Source organism: Coregonus clupeaformis, chromosome 16 (genome assembly GCF_020615455.1).
Source record: "Coregonus clupeaformis isolate EN_2021a chromosome 16, ASM2061545v1, whole genome shotgun sequence".
Classification (NCBI taxonomy): Eukaryota; Metazoa; Chordata; class Actinopteri; order Salmoniformes; family Salmonidae; genus Coregonus; species Coregonus clupeaformis.
In genome coordinates, this window is record NC_059207.1 from 52158906 (window position 1) to 52174586 (window position 15681).

General features: G+C 42.4%; 1 protein-coding gene across 1 annotated transcript; it reads left to right on the plus strand.

The window, feature by feature from the left end:
* The first annotated feature begins 13077 nt into the window (after positions 1 to 13077).
* LOC121584228 (fatty acid-binding protein, liver-type) lies at positions 13078 to 14773 on the plus strand. Its single transcript, XM_041900058.2, has 4 exons — positions 13078 to 13183; positions 13923 to 14095; positions 14484 to 14576; positions 14685 to 14773. The coding sequence occupies exons 1-4, from the start codon at positions 13117 to 13119 to the stop codon at positions 14733 to 14735; spliced, it is 384 nt and encodes a 127-aa protein (XP_041755992.1). The 5' UTR covers positions 13078 to 13116; the 3' UTR covers positions 14736 to 14773.
* Positions 14774 to 15681: the final 908 nt, after the last annotated feature.

The following is a 15681-nucleotide window of genomic DNA, read 5'->3' on the forward strand; positions in this document are numbered from 1 at the left end:
CATGACAATTTATTTACACTCCATGACAATTCATTTACACTCCATGACAATTCATTTACACTCTATAATAATGTATTTACACTACATACAAAAATGTGTCTATATAAACATGTGTTTAATCTCCATAAATTTTGGTTTATTGTTAAAGTTACTCAAGAGCAAGAATTGTTATTTGTCATAATCTTATTCTTTTTGTTTTCGAGACTTAATTAGTCTCGAAGGGGGGAAATATGTAGTATCTGAAGAGTCTAGGATTGTGCTGACGTTTACAAAATTGTGTAACAGCTGAACGTGGCTCTTTTTGCTGAAACATCTGGAAAGCATTACTAAATTCCTGGAAAAGAGGATATGTAATGGGCAGGGATTGGATGTTAGAATCACGCCATGCTCTGGCCATGTAGGATATAAAAGCATGTCTTGAACAATAGAATGGGAAATAGCTAATCAGATTGGCTCGGGCTATCTCCAGACATCTGCAGGTGTTGGTCAAAATTCGATGCTGTAAACTCTTTGTTATAATAAACCTTTGAAAACAGAGTACAGTGTCGGCGGATTCCTTTATCATCACAAGCATGGACCAGCAAAAGTGTTTCTTTTAGGCACTACAGCAAAATTGTGAGTGAGCCCACTCCCTTGGCTGAGAAGCAACCCCACACATGAATGGTCTCAGGATGCTTTACTGTTGGCATGACACAGGACTGATGGTAGCGCTCACCTCGTCTTCTCCGGACAAGGTGTTTTCCGGATGGCCCAAACAATCGGAAAGGGGATTCATCAGAGAAAATGACTTTACCCCAGTCCTCAGCAGTCCAATCACTGTACCTTTTGCAGAATATCAGTCTGTCCCTGATGTTTTTCCTGGAGAGAAGTGGCTTCCTCGCTGCCCTTCTTGACACCAGGCCATCCTCCAAAAGTATTCGCCTCTCTGTGTGTGCAGATGCACTCACACCTGCCTGCTGCCATTCCTGAGCAAGCTCTGCACTGGTGGTGCCCCGATCCCGCAGCTGAATCAACTTTATTATTATGGTCTCATATCTCACAAACCTTTTAGCGGATCTCCAGAAGATAATTTTGAGTTTTTAATGTCCAATGATGAACCACAGACATAAAATGTAATTGCTGATTGTGATATGATGTCCAAAATAGATTGTACTCATAGACATCATGTTACATAGTAACCATAGACATCATGTTACATAGTAACCATAGACATCATGTTACATAGTAACCATAGACGACATGTTACATGGTAACCATAGACATCATGTTACATAATAGTAATTATGTAATTCGATAGCGAGGTATAGAGTATAACATCTAATCAGGGAATATATTCAATTGTTCCACAAAAAAACAAAAAAATGAGCGTAATTTAGATGAAATGAAATACTGATATGCTTCTAATGTTTTCTGCATCAGCTTTTACTATTATTTGTTTCTTTTAGTTTTTTCACATCCTGCAACTGGTGTAAAGTGTCCTTAAGTCTGGTCCACCAGCTGGATCTCTCTCTGTCTACTATGCAGTAGCAGTAAGCTTGGCCTTGGGATAGTGACCTTTTGGTTTTAGATAAACATTTAGATAAAACCTTTTATCATTAATACATTGGTGTAGATGTTACACCCCTGAAAAAGGGAAGAAATAATCACGAACGTGACGCAGTTATGTTTCCTCACTGACAAATTTAGTGTAATGATTTTACAAAAATACCACATTTTACAGAACAACAGATCTACAGGAACCAGAGATTTGTAGGGTACAAAGCTTATTCAAGTCACAACAGCATAAACTGTAATTCACTAAAACATATACAAATGTTTCAATATAACTGTCAAACACAAAGTAGCTTTAGCTCAGTAACCCATAACTACATTTATCAACCATGTCAACAAAGTATTCGAAACACATTATACAAATAACCCCAAATATTATTATTAACAACGCACATGTTCATTCACAATTAGCATAAAATGGCAGCTACTCTCAGTACGAAGCTATCGCTGCAACCAAGCAGATTACAGTCACACACGCACCTAATAACTCTCTTCAACTTAACTCTAACTTCCTCAAGATGTTACTAACACATACCTTAAACTCTCTTCACAGGTTAGCAAGTTATTACATTCAAATTAACTTCGTTTCATATCAATAACGTACCTGAAAAAGGGGAAGAAATAATCACGAACGTGACGCAGTTATGTTTCCTCACTGACAAATTTAGTGTAATGAGAAAAAGACCGCGATTCCCCCAGGAAGTTGGGTGGAGACCAGAGCAATCGATCTCAGGCTCATAGATTAAGAGCATTTAGTAGATCACAGATGAACACTTTTACCCTTAAATTAGGCACCACAAAATAAAGTAGTCAATATAACATTTACACATTCCTCTTACAATATTAACCCTTTGACTCTTGTACGGATTTTAAACACATTTATGCATTTTATCAATCTCTATGAACTAGTACTGGATGCATTCTCTTTTTAACCTTAGATATTTTAAGATCCTTACATACCATGAACTTACTAATACTTTTTAGTGTATAACAGGCTATGAATATGTCCTTTAACCTGTCACACTCTCCCCCGACAAAATAAATGTTGTCCCAACATTACCAACATTATCTTCTTAAACAGTCTATAAGCACTGGACGTAGAAAATCCTCTTCTGTAAGCTAGTCCTTGAGCAGAGGTCAAAGTTCACAGTTCAAATAGAACCAAGAAATTATATTCACAGTCCATATCTGTTGACCAGCTGTATAAACAGTCCATAAGCAGTCTTTTCTCATACTATTGTCAACAGTCCATCAGTTTTAATGATCTATATGCATAGTCTGCTAATTGTCTTGTGAAAGTCTGTGAAATCAGTCAGTAGTCCATGGTCAAACATGTCAACTCTGTCTGTGGCCTCAAGTTTGCTGAAGTCCATACATGTAGGGTGGCTGAAGGTAATATCCCTGTAGTGATGGCAGCCATGGAACCAGTCCTGGTGCAGGGTAGACAGGGAACAACTGTGGCTGTGGCTGGATACTGTAGCAGGAAGGGATACCAAGCTGATCATAGGTGATACGTCTTGGAGGGTGTCTCTCTCTTTGTGGCAGCTGGTAAGCTGGTTCCTCAGGTTCAGCAGCAGCAGTTAATGAAGGAAAGGCACTTAGTGGACGATCATCCAGCACATTTTCAGCAGGCAAGTTCATCTCCTCAGCAGGCAGTTCTTTAACTGTTGTTTTCTCCTCCAGCTGATTTTCAACAAGCGGCTGTGCTGGTAGCATATCAGGAACTGGCACCGCAACTGTTTGTTTCACTGGTGGGGGCCTGTTTTCCGACTCTCTCGCTGGTTCAGCATACCTCTCCAGGTACTGTAGGAAATGTGGGGACCTGTAGCGGCTCATGATGAAGGTCATATTCATCCCCGCTGTCTTCATCAGAATCTAGAGGCTGTGATCCAGGCTGATGTCTCTTTTTCTTACTTTTTGTCATCTTTAGTCATTTCTGGTTGTCTCTCAAAAGGTAAGTGGTCACAGGACATGAGCAGGTTTCTGTGCAGGACCGGGAGCGTCCCCTACCCTTTTCTGGTCTCAACTCATAAATCGGCAGGTCTGAACCCATTTGTCTCACTACTGTGTGAATTTGATCTTCCCAATAGTTACGGAGTTTGCCTGGTCCTCCTCTTTGGTGTCAGGTTTTTAATCAGAACTTCGCTCGCCAGGCTGTAGCACTGAACTCCTAACTTTAGTGTCATAGTACTTTTACTTCTTTCAGCAGCTTTCTGAGCATTTTCATTTGCAATGGCGTATGCTTCTTCCATTCCTCGTTTCCAGTTCTCCACGTAGTCTCGCTGGTTACTGGAACCTGCCTCTGTGCACAATCCAAAGAACATATCAACTGGAAGCCTGGGTGATCTCCCAAACAGAAGATAAAATGGTGAATAGCCAGTCACTTCGCAACGGGTGCAGTTATAGGCATAAACCAGTTTGTTTAGAGACTCCTTCCAGTTTGACTTTTGTGTCTCAGTTAGTGTCTTTAGCATTTGCAACAATGTTCTGTTCATTCGTTCCACTTGACCGTTCCCCATCGGGTGGTAGGGTGTTGTTCTGGACCCCGCCATGCCACTGAGTTTCTTTAACTGATGGAACAACTGATTTTCGAATTCTCCCCCCTTGGTCATGGTGGATGCGGGAGGGGAACCCAAACTTCAGGGCAAAGTCATTGAAGATGAGATTTGCAGCAGTTTTTCCTGACTTTGATGTGGTGGCGTGGGCTTGAGTGTAACGTGTAAAATGGTCAACAATCACGAGGATGTACTCATATCCCCCTTTGCATCTGTCGAGATGGAGGAAATCTATACATACCAGTTCAAATGGCTGTGTTGTCACAATGTTTGTCAGAGGAGCTCTTGTTTCATGGCCTGGCTTTTTTCTGCTTGACACAGCTACAAGTTTTAGTCACATAGTGCTCAATGTCAGATTGCATATAAGGCCAGAAGAAGCGGTCACGTACTAGTGATACAGTGCGGTCAGTACCTTGGTGTCCCATGTTATTGTGCAACTCTTCCATCACTTTACCTTTGTACTGCTCTGGTAGAACTAACTGCTTGCGGGCTGTAGTGATTCTGTACAGAATACCATCACTGTCGATTGTCAATTTGTCCCATTCTCTGAATAGGCATTTTGTCTTTGGACTGAATTCCTTTTGCTCTTTAACTGGCGGTTTGGAACCAGACAGCTTGAAATCGAGCACAGGACGGATGACCGGATCAGACTCTTGTGCCTCTCTTATCCCCTCTTTTGGGATCGAGCTGATTGTTGCTGTAGTTGTCTCACCTTCAGCTGATACTGACATAGATGCAGCTGAAATTGACCAAGGCACAAAAGGCTCTTTCTGTACCTCTACTGCTTGTATAGTGGCGGCAATGGTGTCTGGTGGAAGCTCCTCAGAACATTCTCTCATCAGTGACTCTACATCCAGTGGCATCCTCGACAAAGCATCTGCATCACCGTTCTCTCTGCCTGGCCTGTACTTTATTGTAAAGTGGAAATCAGCCAATTCTGCAACCCACCTGGAAGTGGTTGCGTTCAGTTTGCAGTAGACAGAATGTAGCTGAGCGGGTTGTTATCACTGTATACAGTGAAGGTCGGAGCATAGTACAAATAATCATGGAACTTATCAGTGATTGCCCATTTTAGGAGCTAGAAATTCTAGCTTGCCAGAGTGGTAGTGATAGTTCTTCTCAGCTGCTGTTAAGGTTCGAGAGCCATAAGCAATGACCCTAAGCTTCCCATCTTGCTCTTGATAAAGAACTGCTCCCAAGCCTTGGTGTGACGCATCAGTGTGTACAACAAATGGCTGAGTGAAGTCAGGGAAACCTAAGACTGGTGGGTGAAGCAGACACTCAATCAGCTGTTCAAGTGCCTGTTGATGCTGGTCAGTCCACAGGATTGGCTTGTTTGAGGGCACCACATGACTTACTTTCTTTGTTTTTGCTTTCCGTGGGTGGTCAGGTAATTTCTCTGAATCTGCTTTCAGGAGGTCATACAGACAGCTGGCCCTCCTAGAAAAGTCTTTGATGTACTGTCTGTAGTAAGTGAGTAAACCAAGCATTTTTTCTGAGCTGGCCCACAGTCTGTGGTCTGATCTCTTTCAATGCTCTTACTGCTTCAAAATCGGCTGGGTCAACTTTGCTGCCGTCTGCAGACACTATTCTGCCCAAATAACGGACCTGGGGTTTAAAGAGATCACACTTACTTGGCTTGAGTTTGATGCCATACTCTCTGAGACGCTGCAAAACCTTTTTGCACATCATTCACATGGCTGTCGAAAGTTTTACTGAAAAACTAGCGTGTCGTCCAGATAAGGAATGCAGATGTTGTCCCGAGCCCTTCCAAACATTCCTCCATACAACGCTGAAAAGCTGCAGGAGCGTTCATGAGGCCGAATGGCATACGTATCCACTCATAGAGTCCCCATGGGGTCACAAATGCTGTCAGTGATCTGCTTTCTTCAGAGATGAACCCTTGGTGATATGCTTTTCCCTGATCTAAAAGGGAGAACCAGGAATTACCACCTAAACTGTCCATGATGTCCTGGACCCGAGGGATGGGCTGGCGGTCGGGATGTGTCTTTCTGTTCAGGTCTCTGTAATCTATACACAACCGGAGGGTCCCGTCCTTCTTCCTAACGCACTACGACAGGTGAAGAATATGAAGAGTTTGACTTCCTAACCCAACCCTGGGCTATGAGGTCATGAAGGTAACCCTTCATCTCCTGATACAGTGGCCTGGGCACTGACATGTATGTGCGCTTGACTGGTTCAGAGTCCTTTAGAGAAATAGTCATTTTCAATCGTTCAATGCAGCCAATGTCATTGTCTGATCTGGAGAAGGAGTGACACTCTTCTCTAAGCATTTTCCCTAACAACCTCTCTCTGTTCTTCGGTTAGGTGACTTAAACCTACTGGTGGATCCCACTGTTCAGTAGCAGTACATGGGGTTTGAACACTGGTGTGATTCACTGTGGCTGGGGTGACAGCTTTTTCAAAGACTTGGGCAGGTAACACAGTCATAATGGTTTGTACTGTACCGATTATGGTGCGTCCTAGCAGGGCAATGTCGTGGGTCAGTGGGGTTAGAGACATCCAGCATGACAACTGGAAAGACACCTTTCTTAACTCTGACTAGTGTGTCAAAGAACTCAAGTTCATCTGGCCACTGCGGGTTCAGGTCTGGCTGGAAAAAGCATTGTCATGTCGTCTTTGAAAGGCTGGGAAGCTACACGACACTCAATCTGAATGCTACTGTGTTTTGGTACAGCAACCTTCTCTTTCTTGGTTTTTCACTGCGTATTCATCTGTCTGTTCTGCGCTAACAGCCTGTATAAAAGCCCTAACCTTATTTCTTTTGAGGCTTGGGAAAGCTTTTTTCACTGTACTGTACCGTTTAAGTCTTTTCGGTCCTTGTCAGGATGTGCTCAATAACATTGAAACCTATGATGGGATGAGATAGGTGACAGCCTTTCATTACCAGCACTGGGATGATCAATTCCTTCGTTTGGTCAGTTTCAGAGGCTAGCTGAAAAGTTGTTTCCTAATCCATCCCAGGTACGGCATTTCAGTCCCATTTGCTGCCGTCAATCTTAGATCATCAGGTGAGTCCAGAATTTCTGAAACATCCCTCAGCCTTGCGTTTGGGAGAGATTCCGCTTTCCATCGTTCATCAATGACCGATACCTGAGAGCCTGTGTCCCATAGAGCTTGGAGGTGGTGGCGATTCAGGTGACACTCAACAAGGCACTGTCTACCGACTAGCGAGGTGACCTTATGGGGGTGGCAACCTTGAGCTAGGGATGGTAAAGAGTGGGCATTTTCTTCTGTACAGGAAAGCTTGTTCAGCAGGTAGAGTCAATTTTCAGGTGAGTGCATTTTTTCCTTATGTTTAGTCCAATGTTGGTTTTGACATCCTTTGGAACAGTACAGTGTCTCTTTTACATGATGAACATTATTTCAGGTTCTCAAATGACTCTTCTCTGGCACAATTTGCACATTTCTGGGACTTTTTGGTAGCTATGGTTAACACTTGTCCCTCAGCGGTAACCCTTCCCCGTTTAAAGGGGCCTCTTTGGATGGTCTGACTCCCCGGATTTTACATCCAGCTTGAAAATGTTCTCCACTCCCACATCGGAAGCAGTGTGTGCAGCGTGCATCTGTTCTGGCCTGCTGGCAGACAAAACACCTCCTTGGAGCTTGAGCAGAGCGGTTGGTATACAGGTTAGGTGCATATTGATACTGCGCAGGGTCAGGTGCATGGGGCTGACTGTGGTTGCTGTAATACTGCTGCTGGGAAACAGGTGGCTGGGGTTCCCTATCTGGCCTCCTAACTGGAAGTGGGGCATGGGCATAAGGCGATGACTGAAACATAGGCTGCTGTAATGTCTCCCTTAATCTGAGCAATCTCTGCACTGAGACCTTTTAGGGAAGCTACACCTGTCTTAAGTTCAGCTAACTCTGTTAACAGTTCTGCGGGTATCTTAGCTTTGGCTTCCTTCACAGGACACTTTGCAGATGGCGTATCTTCTAACTGGACTACACTTACAGTTGTAGCAGGCTGTGGGGCATTAAAACGCTTTTTGTTTCGGTCTTTCTAACTCATTAGCACAAGCAATGTTAAGCTTCTCTAGCAAAACCTCATCTGATGTTTCGCTATCAAGCAGGAGAGGCTGCATGTCTATCCTGATACTGTCACTCTGGAGACCTGTAAGGACTGTGTGTAAACACATGCGCTGGACTAGGGCAGGGTCATACTTAAGCCCTGATTCTGACTCCTGGGACGCAAATAGTACTTTCTGCCTCAAATCTAAGACGCGCATCAGGAAGCTTTGAGGGGTCTCCTTGCTATGCTGTGCTTCTGAAGCTAGCTGTTTGTAAAGCTCTGTTGCACTCTTCTCTTGGAAGTGGGAGCGCAGGATGCATCTAAGTGTGGGAAGAGTTAGCTGGGGTTTACCTTCCAAGTAGCTGCGTAGCTGTGAGCCTGGAGAAATAGCCCTGATTACTGCGTCTACTATTTCTACCTCAGGATAGCCTCTGTTAAGTCCATTCTCAATCTGATGGGCAAGGCTGGAAAAAAGTCAGTTTATCTTTCTGGCCCGGTTCACCTATCTGACCAGAAATTTTTAACTCTTTGCGCCAGTATGAGCCGGGCTGTGCACTGGGTGAGAGCTGCATGCTCCTCTGAAGATGGGCAGGGGTTGGGGCTGGCGCAGAGAATCACTGGCTTGGTCTGCAGTACTCTGCTCAGTTCCCACCCCTTGTTGTGGGGTTACAGTTCTCAGTCCCTCTATTCTGTGATGTGTTCTGGCTGTTTCAATATCATGGTCAGTTTGCCCTGTCTTGCTATCTATGCCACTGATCATCTCTGTCATTTTGTCTTTAAGTAACAATAATTCCGACATGCCGCCATCTTCTAACTCTGCAACTTCCTCTCTTTCAAGGAACATCATAATGTGAGTCATCAGTGATATGGCGGGATTTGTCTTGAACATCTCTTCTCTGTTCAGCCTGATATGTCAAGGAAATCACATACATGCCTAGTAACTTGTCTTTAGTCAGGGTGTGCAATTCTCCTACTACCTCTTCCTGTAGTTCTTCCAAGGCGGTTGTCATGTTGACAGGACAGGAGGAACCTTTACTGTGCAGGAGTTGACTCTGAATTAGGTGGTCCTTACTGTCTCTGATGGTCTCTCAACGGCCTCAGTTGACACGTACTTAACCCCCAACTTCCAGCTCCCCTCGAACAGCAACACTTTCCTCACTGCAGCCTGCCTGGGTTGTTATGTAGGGATTTAGCTGGCTCGGAATTCAGCGACCAGGATGTGGAAGCCGGACATCTGAGCAGCAATCTCAGCGAGCCTCCAAAATGTTACACCCCTGAAAAAGGGAAGAAATAATCACGAACGTGACGCAGTTATGTTTCCTCACTGACAAATTTAGTGTAATGATTTTACAAAAAATACCACATTTTACAGAACAACAGATCTACAGGAACCAGAGATTTGTAGGGTACAAAGCTTATTCAAGTCACAACAGCATAAACTGTAATTCACTAAAACATATACAAATGTTTCAATATAACTGTCAAACACAAAGTAGCTTTAGCTCAGTAACCCATAACTACATTTATCAACCATGTCAACAAAGTATTCGAAACACATTATACAAATAACCCCAAATATTATTATTAACAACGCACATGTTCATTCACAATTAGCATAAAATGGCAGCTACTCTCAGTACGAAGCTATCGCTGCAACCAAGCAGATTACAGTCACACACGCACCTAATAACTCTCTTCAACTTAACTCTAACTTCCTCAAGATGTTACTAACACATACCTTAAACTCTCTTCACAGGTTAGCAAGTTATTATATTTCAAATTAACTCGTTTCATATCAATAACGTACCTGAAAAAGGGAAGAAATAATCACGAACGTGACGCAGTTATGTTTCCTCACTGACAAATTTAGTGTAATGAGAAAAAGACCGCGATTCCCCCAGGAAGTTGGGTGGAGACCAGAGCAATCGATCTCAGGCTCATAGATTAAGAGCATTTAGTAGATCACAGATGAACACTTTTACCCTTAAATTAGGCACCACAAAATAAAGTAGTCAATATAACATTTACACATTCCTCTTACAATATTAACCCTTTGACTCTTGACGGATTTTAAACACATTTATGCATTTTATCAATCTCTATGAACTAGTACTGGATGCATTCTCTTTTTAACCTTAGATATTTTAAGATCCTTACATACCATGAACTTACTAATACTTTTTAGTGTATAACAGGCTATGAATATGTCCTTTAACCTGTCACATAGATATATAATGTTGATGTAATTTTGATGTAACCTGATCAGAATCATAGAAATAGAATGAATAGAACATATGTTAAAAAAAAAAATATTTTAGTCATTTAGCACAAGGTTTCCCAAACTCGGTCCTTTCCCGCAAGACATCATAAATAGACCTAAAAGAACTAAATTCAGAATGAATATATTCTGTCTACTCGTATGTCTTAATGTTAATTATACCATGCATAAGTCAAGTCTCTCTGAATAACCTCCACAAGGTTGTACCATGTCCATTCTGCTTTGTGTATTTCTATGTTAAACCGGTCTTTAACATGGAGAGGCAGAGTCCATGTTCTCAGGACTACAGGAGCTCTTATTGGTTCAGACTCAGCACACAGATAAAGATGAGATAGATCAGAGAACACACAGAGACATCTACTGTATGTACCCTAGTTCAAAGATAGTACATGATGCACACACTGACATACAGCCAGATATAAGCAAGGACAATACAAGTGGTGCACACTGTACAAAAGTCAACTTAACCAATTGCTTAATCAGCGTTATTCTGTGAGTTGGGTGGACTTCAGAAGGACAAGAAATTGAGCAAATGGGTGAATGTTTGTTCACTCAACAAACTTTGCTCACAGTGAGCTGAATGTATAAAAAGTTGTTGAGTCGAATTACAATTTAATGTTTGCTTTTGGAAGGCAACACTCTATGTTGGTTCAGCTATGTTCCCAAATGTGGATTAGTGACATGCAGTATTTTACATAACCACTGTTGTGCTTGTTGAAGTAACACACGCACAAGTTCCAGTATTGCACCAATGTGCCTCAAACAAGCAACACAGTAACGGACTCCTACAACGACCACTGCCCAAATGTGCCTTTCAACACGAAAAACCTGTTTTGCACTCTTCTGTTTACTTCATCCTTATGTCATATGGAAATCTGAGAAGAAAATTATGAATAATTGTATATAATATAATTCATTTATATAATTTAATTGTATACATTTATATATACAATTATATATACAAATATAATTTGCACTTTTTTTGGGGGGGACACAACTTTTTAATTCCGTATTGGTTATGTTGTAATACATAGAAAGAGGAAATGAATATATTAAAGATAATTATAATGAAATATGTTGTTTGAAACATGTTATTGTCAAAGTATAATTCTTGTGAATGAAAAATAGCCCTAAATGCTTATCATCGTCATTGCCAGTTAGTCCCGCGATTAGAGTGTTGGGCCAATAACTGATGGGTCGCTGGTTCGAATACGAGAGCCGACAATGTGAAAAATCTGCCTCTATGCCCTTGAGCAAGGCACTTAACCCCAATTGCTCCAGGGGTGCTGGACCATGTTGACCCTGGCCGTGACGACACTCCCTGCAGGTGTCTCAGAAGGAGTTGGGATATGCAAGAAAAACCTTTCCATTACATACTTGTGTGTAACAGGACAAATATATGCACCCCCCAAATGATTATTATTATCATAAATCCTCATCACGTTTTATTTTAGTAGAGCCACCACGACCAGTGAAGGTTTCTCATCAAACGAGGGCTAGTGAAATGCTACATGTTAAAAAAGTGGACTTTGTATTTTTTATTGCAATGCTCATAAACTGTACAGCGGCGCAGTGGTCTAAGGCACTGCATCGCAGTGCTAGCTGTGCCACTAGAGATCCTGGTTCGAATCCAATTGGCCCGGCGACGTCCAGGGTAGGGGAGGGAATGGCCGGCAGGGATGTAGCTCAGTTGGTAGAGCATGGCGTTTGCAACGCCAGGGTTGTGGGTTCGATTCCCACGTGTGGCCAGTATGAAAAATAAAAAAGTAATGTATGCACTCACTAACTGTAAGTCGCTCTGGATAAGAGCATCTGCTAAATGACTAAAATGTAAGAAGTAAAAGAAAATTGGAATCATTGTGAATGAGGCTGAAAGTTTTTTGGTTCTTCGTGATTTCACAGCCGAGGCCGTGCAAGAAATCCTGTCTGTGAATGCACCGCCATCACAGGCCCCTGAGGCTGCGTAGGGATGTATTTTGGAGTGGACTGTGATTGAAGAAGAGGGATGGGTTTTGTTAGTTGACGTGTCTAATTTGATATTTTATATGAAACAGTATGGAAAAAAAAATGTATGCACTCACTAACTGTAAGTCGCTCTGGATAAGAGCGTCTGCTAAATGACTAAAATGTAAAAATGTAAAATGTAAATGGAGCAAACTCACAATCCTATAGCAGCTAGTTGCCTTACAATTGTACATTGATTAAACTTTTTTACAGTGCAGGGAGCCAAATACAGCTCTCAACTCAATCAACATAAAGTGCAGGTGTAGCCTAGTTGAATTTCTACACAGGTGGATAGGGAGATAAAGTCAAGTTAAATTTGAAATGTGTTGATTGATCCATACGCTTGTATTACAATGATGACACTGCTTATCATCTTTCTTATCAGGAGTTGAGGAGGCCTTGATTTTCAATACAGATCAATGATCACTCACACCGCCAAAGAAGAAGAAGAGAGGATGAGGAGGGAGGAGGGGAGTACCATAATGTTGACCATTGCAATCTAGATTAGTTGCCCTTGGCTGGGAAGCTGATCCTAGATCTGTGCCTATAGGTAAGTAGCAGGGAAGCTAGGAGGGGGAGGGGTTCTCAATTGTAGACACCTTTAGTTAGTTAACGATTGCAGGGCTGGATAGATGAGGGTATAAAGACAAGCAGGGAGCTGTGGTTGTCTTTACCGTCACTGCCTTATAGTCACCATGTCTTTCTCAGGGAAATACCAGCTGGAGACACATGAGAACTTTGAGCCTTTCATGAAGGCTATTGGTAAGTCTTGCTATTGTGTTTGTACATTTGTGATGTGATTAGACTTGGGGTGTTAATTTCAGAAGTTGTAGTCCTTTCAGTAATGATGTTCAATGGTGACTGCTGATACAGCGGTTACTCCTGAGTACCAAACTCAGCTAGCACCTTACATTTTGTAAATATTTTTTTTAGGTTACAGGGAGTTTGAGAACATTGTTACTATGGTTCCCTGAGTTTTGTTGGGAGGCTTTTAATGTTTTGAGAACATGACTTTAAATAGAACCAAGAACGTACAAAGAACATTATATTGAGGTACTGAAATTCCCACAGGAGAATTTTAAGCTTTGCTTAACAATTTGAGAACATTCCCAATGTCAAATAAACGGAACATTACCTTAAATTAAAGGTTTGAACTTTCAGGAAACGTTCTGATAAAGTAATGTCAAGAAAATAAAAATTTTTGTCGAGTTCCTTAAATGTGCTGAATGTTCTAAAGCCAGGCAACTCTCCTGCACCACTGCCAGAAAGTTGTGGGATGGTTGTATGCAAAATAGTCAAAGACAACCACGCTCTACGGAACATATGGTTCTCAGAACGTTAGTTGTTAGCTGGAAATGCATTCAATGTTTGTATTCAGTATATTTTATTGCCATATTATATTGCGTTTTGCTGAAGTAGTAATAATTGGTTTGATGTCCCACTTTACCAACTTTTTGTAGTACTAAAGAGCACAGTTCATGACTCTCCCTCATACATGTAGGTCTCACTGATGAGCTTATTCAGAAGGGCAAAGACATCAAGAGCATCTCTGAGATTGAGGAGACTGGGGACCACTTCAAGGTGACTGTCACCACGGGGACAAAGGTCCTCACCAACTGCTTCACCATTGGCCAGGAGGCGGAGCTCGAGACTCTGACCGGGGAGAAAGTCAAGGTGGGTGGCGCATGTTGCAACCCAACCATGAGATTCATACATGTAGCCTAGATCTATCCATCTCCCTACAAATACAGCCAGTATCTAACTAAACTATGAGTTCAGCTGATGTGAGATGACGATGATTAGTTACTTCAGGTCCCAGTGATGTTGGGTTAGTAGTTGCAGTATATCCACATCCAACAGCAGTCAAATTCCCTCCCCCTGACGTTCTTTGGCAGAGACTCTGCTCTCCAGAGTGACTGGGCTCACAATTTTAACTTTATCAGTTTACATCGCATAACCAACTAGCGCACGTCCAAATTAGGCCCTGTTAAATTGGGCCTAGTTGATTGTGGTTTGTGACCACTGCTTTCAGATTTAACATTTGACCTCTACTGTTTTCCAGTCTATGGTGATGAGAGAAGGTAACAAGCTGAAGGTCTCCCTGAAGGGGATCGAATCGGTCACAGAACTGGCAGATGCAAACCCCATCGTCAACGTGAGTCTGGGGCATATGGCTGGGGGGGTTCACTAAACTACACTATTTTAGGGTTCATTTCTATAGTAATAATTAAATGTATCTACTAGATGCTCTTTCTATTTTCAGACCATGACTGTAGCTGGCATCACATACAAGAGGATCAGCAAACGAATTTGATCTACTGTGCTGTTTTGCTTAATAAAATGTGAAAGGCATGGAATGGTCTGGTCTCAGCATTTTATTTACATGGGTAGAACTTCAGGGAAAATTGAGATTCTGCATTGAGACAACGTTTCCATTGTTTGAGTTGAAGAATGTGACGATAGCTCAGTGGGATTCAATACATAATATATAATGTAAGCCCAGCAGTGTAGAAATGAAGGCTTTAGTAGGTCTGTTACATTTTAAACCGATGCACCCATATTGTAAGTTGGTTAAGGCAATACGGTGGCTGTGTTTTGGACTTTGCTTTCACTAGTGTCCCAGCTACAGTATGGTTGTGAGGAGTCCTGGATGTTTGACTTGATTCTTCTGACGATCTGTGAATTGATATCAAAGTATGCAGTGTATACTATGCTATTGTGAGGTCACTACTTCTGCTGGCGGTTAGTTTCTTGCCGCCATGGGTTCGTTCATGCTCATTTGCTAGTTTTTCATGGTCTCCTGCGTGTTATTCTCCTTAACTCCATCTAGGTCTGCAAATCAGAGAGGGATCATGTCATCAAGATGCGTTTTAATCTTGCAGGTCATCCTGTGTGACTGTTTCATGTCTTCCCTCCAGGTCTTTGATGGGTTGTGTGGGTTCTCTGCAGGATGGCATTTCAAATGCTGCATGATCTGTAAGGCCCATCTACCGCCTGCCAGTGGGTCACTCCTGCCTTCATGGTTGCCATCCCCAGGGCGGCGTGTTTCGGATGGTGTAGTTTACTGTCGACGTGATATATTTACACCACCTTTAATCAATTCCACTCATCCATCCACCATTTTGCATGTGTAGTCAGTGGTCTCGTCAAACTGCAGGTAGTCTAAGACCTTACTGGCTGTGCTCCACATCCTCAGCTGTGTATAAGCCACCGCTGGCTCCTGTTTCTTTATGCAGTCTGCATCTCTTAACCCGGGGTGG

What these genes read in the sequence shown, in the direction of transcription:
- LOC121584228 (XM_041900058.2), top strand. Translation starts at nt 13,117, where the DNA reads ATGTCTTTCTCAGGGAAATACCAGCTGGAGACACATGAGAACTTTGAG. An exon ending in GCCTTTCATGAAGGCTATTG is followed by an intron (nt 13,184 to 13,922) that starts GTAAGTCTTGCT and finishes TCATACATGTAG; the next exon opens with GTCTCACTGATGAGCTTATT. An exon ending in TGACCGGGGAGAAAGTCAAG is followed by an intron (nt 14,096 to 14,483) that starts GTGGGTGGCGCA and finishes ACTGTTTTCCAG; the next exon opens with TCTATGGTGATGAGAGAAGG.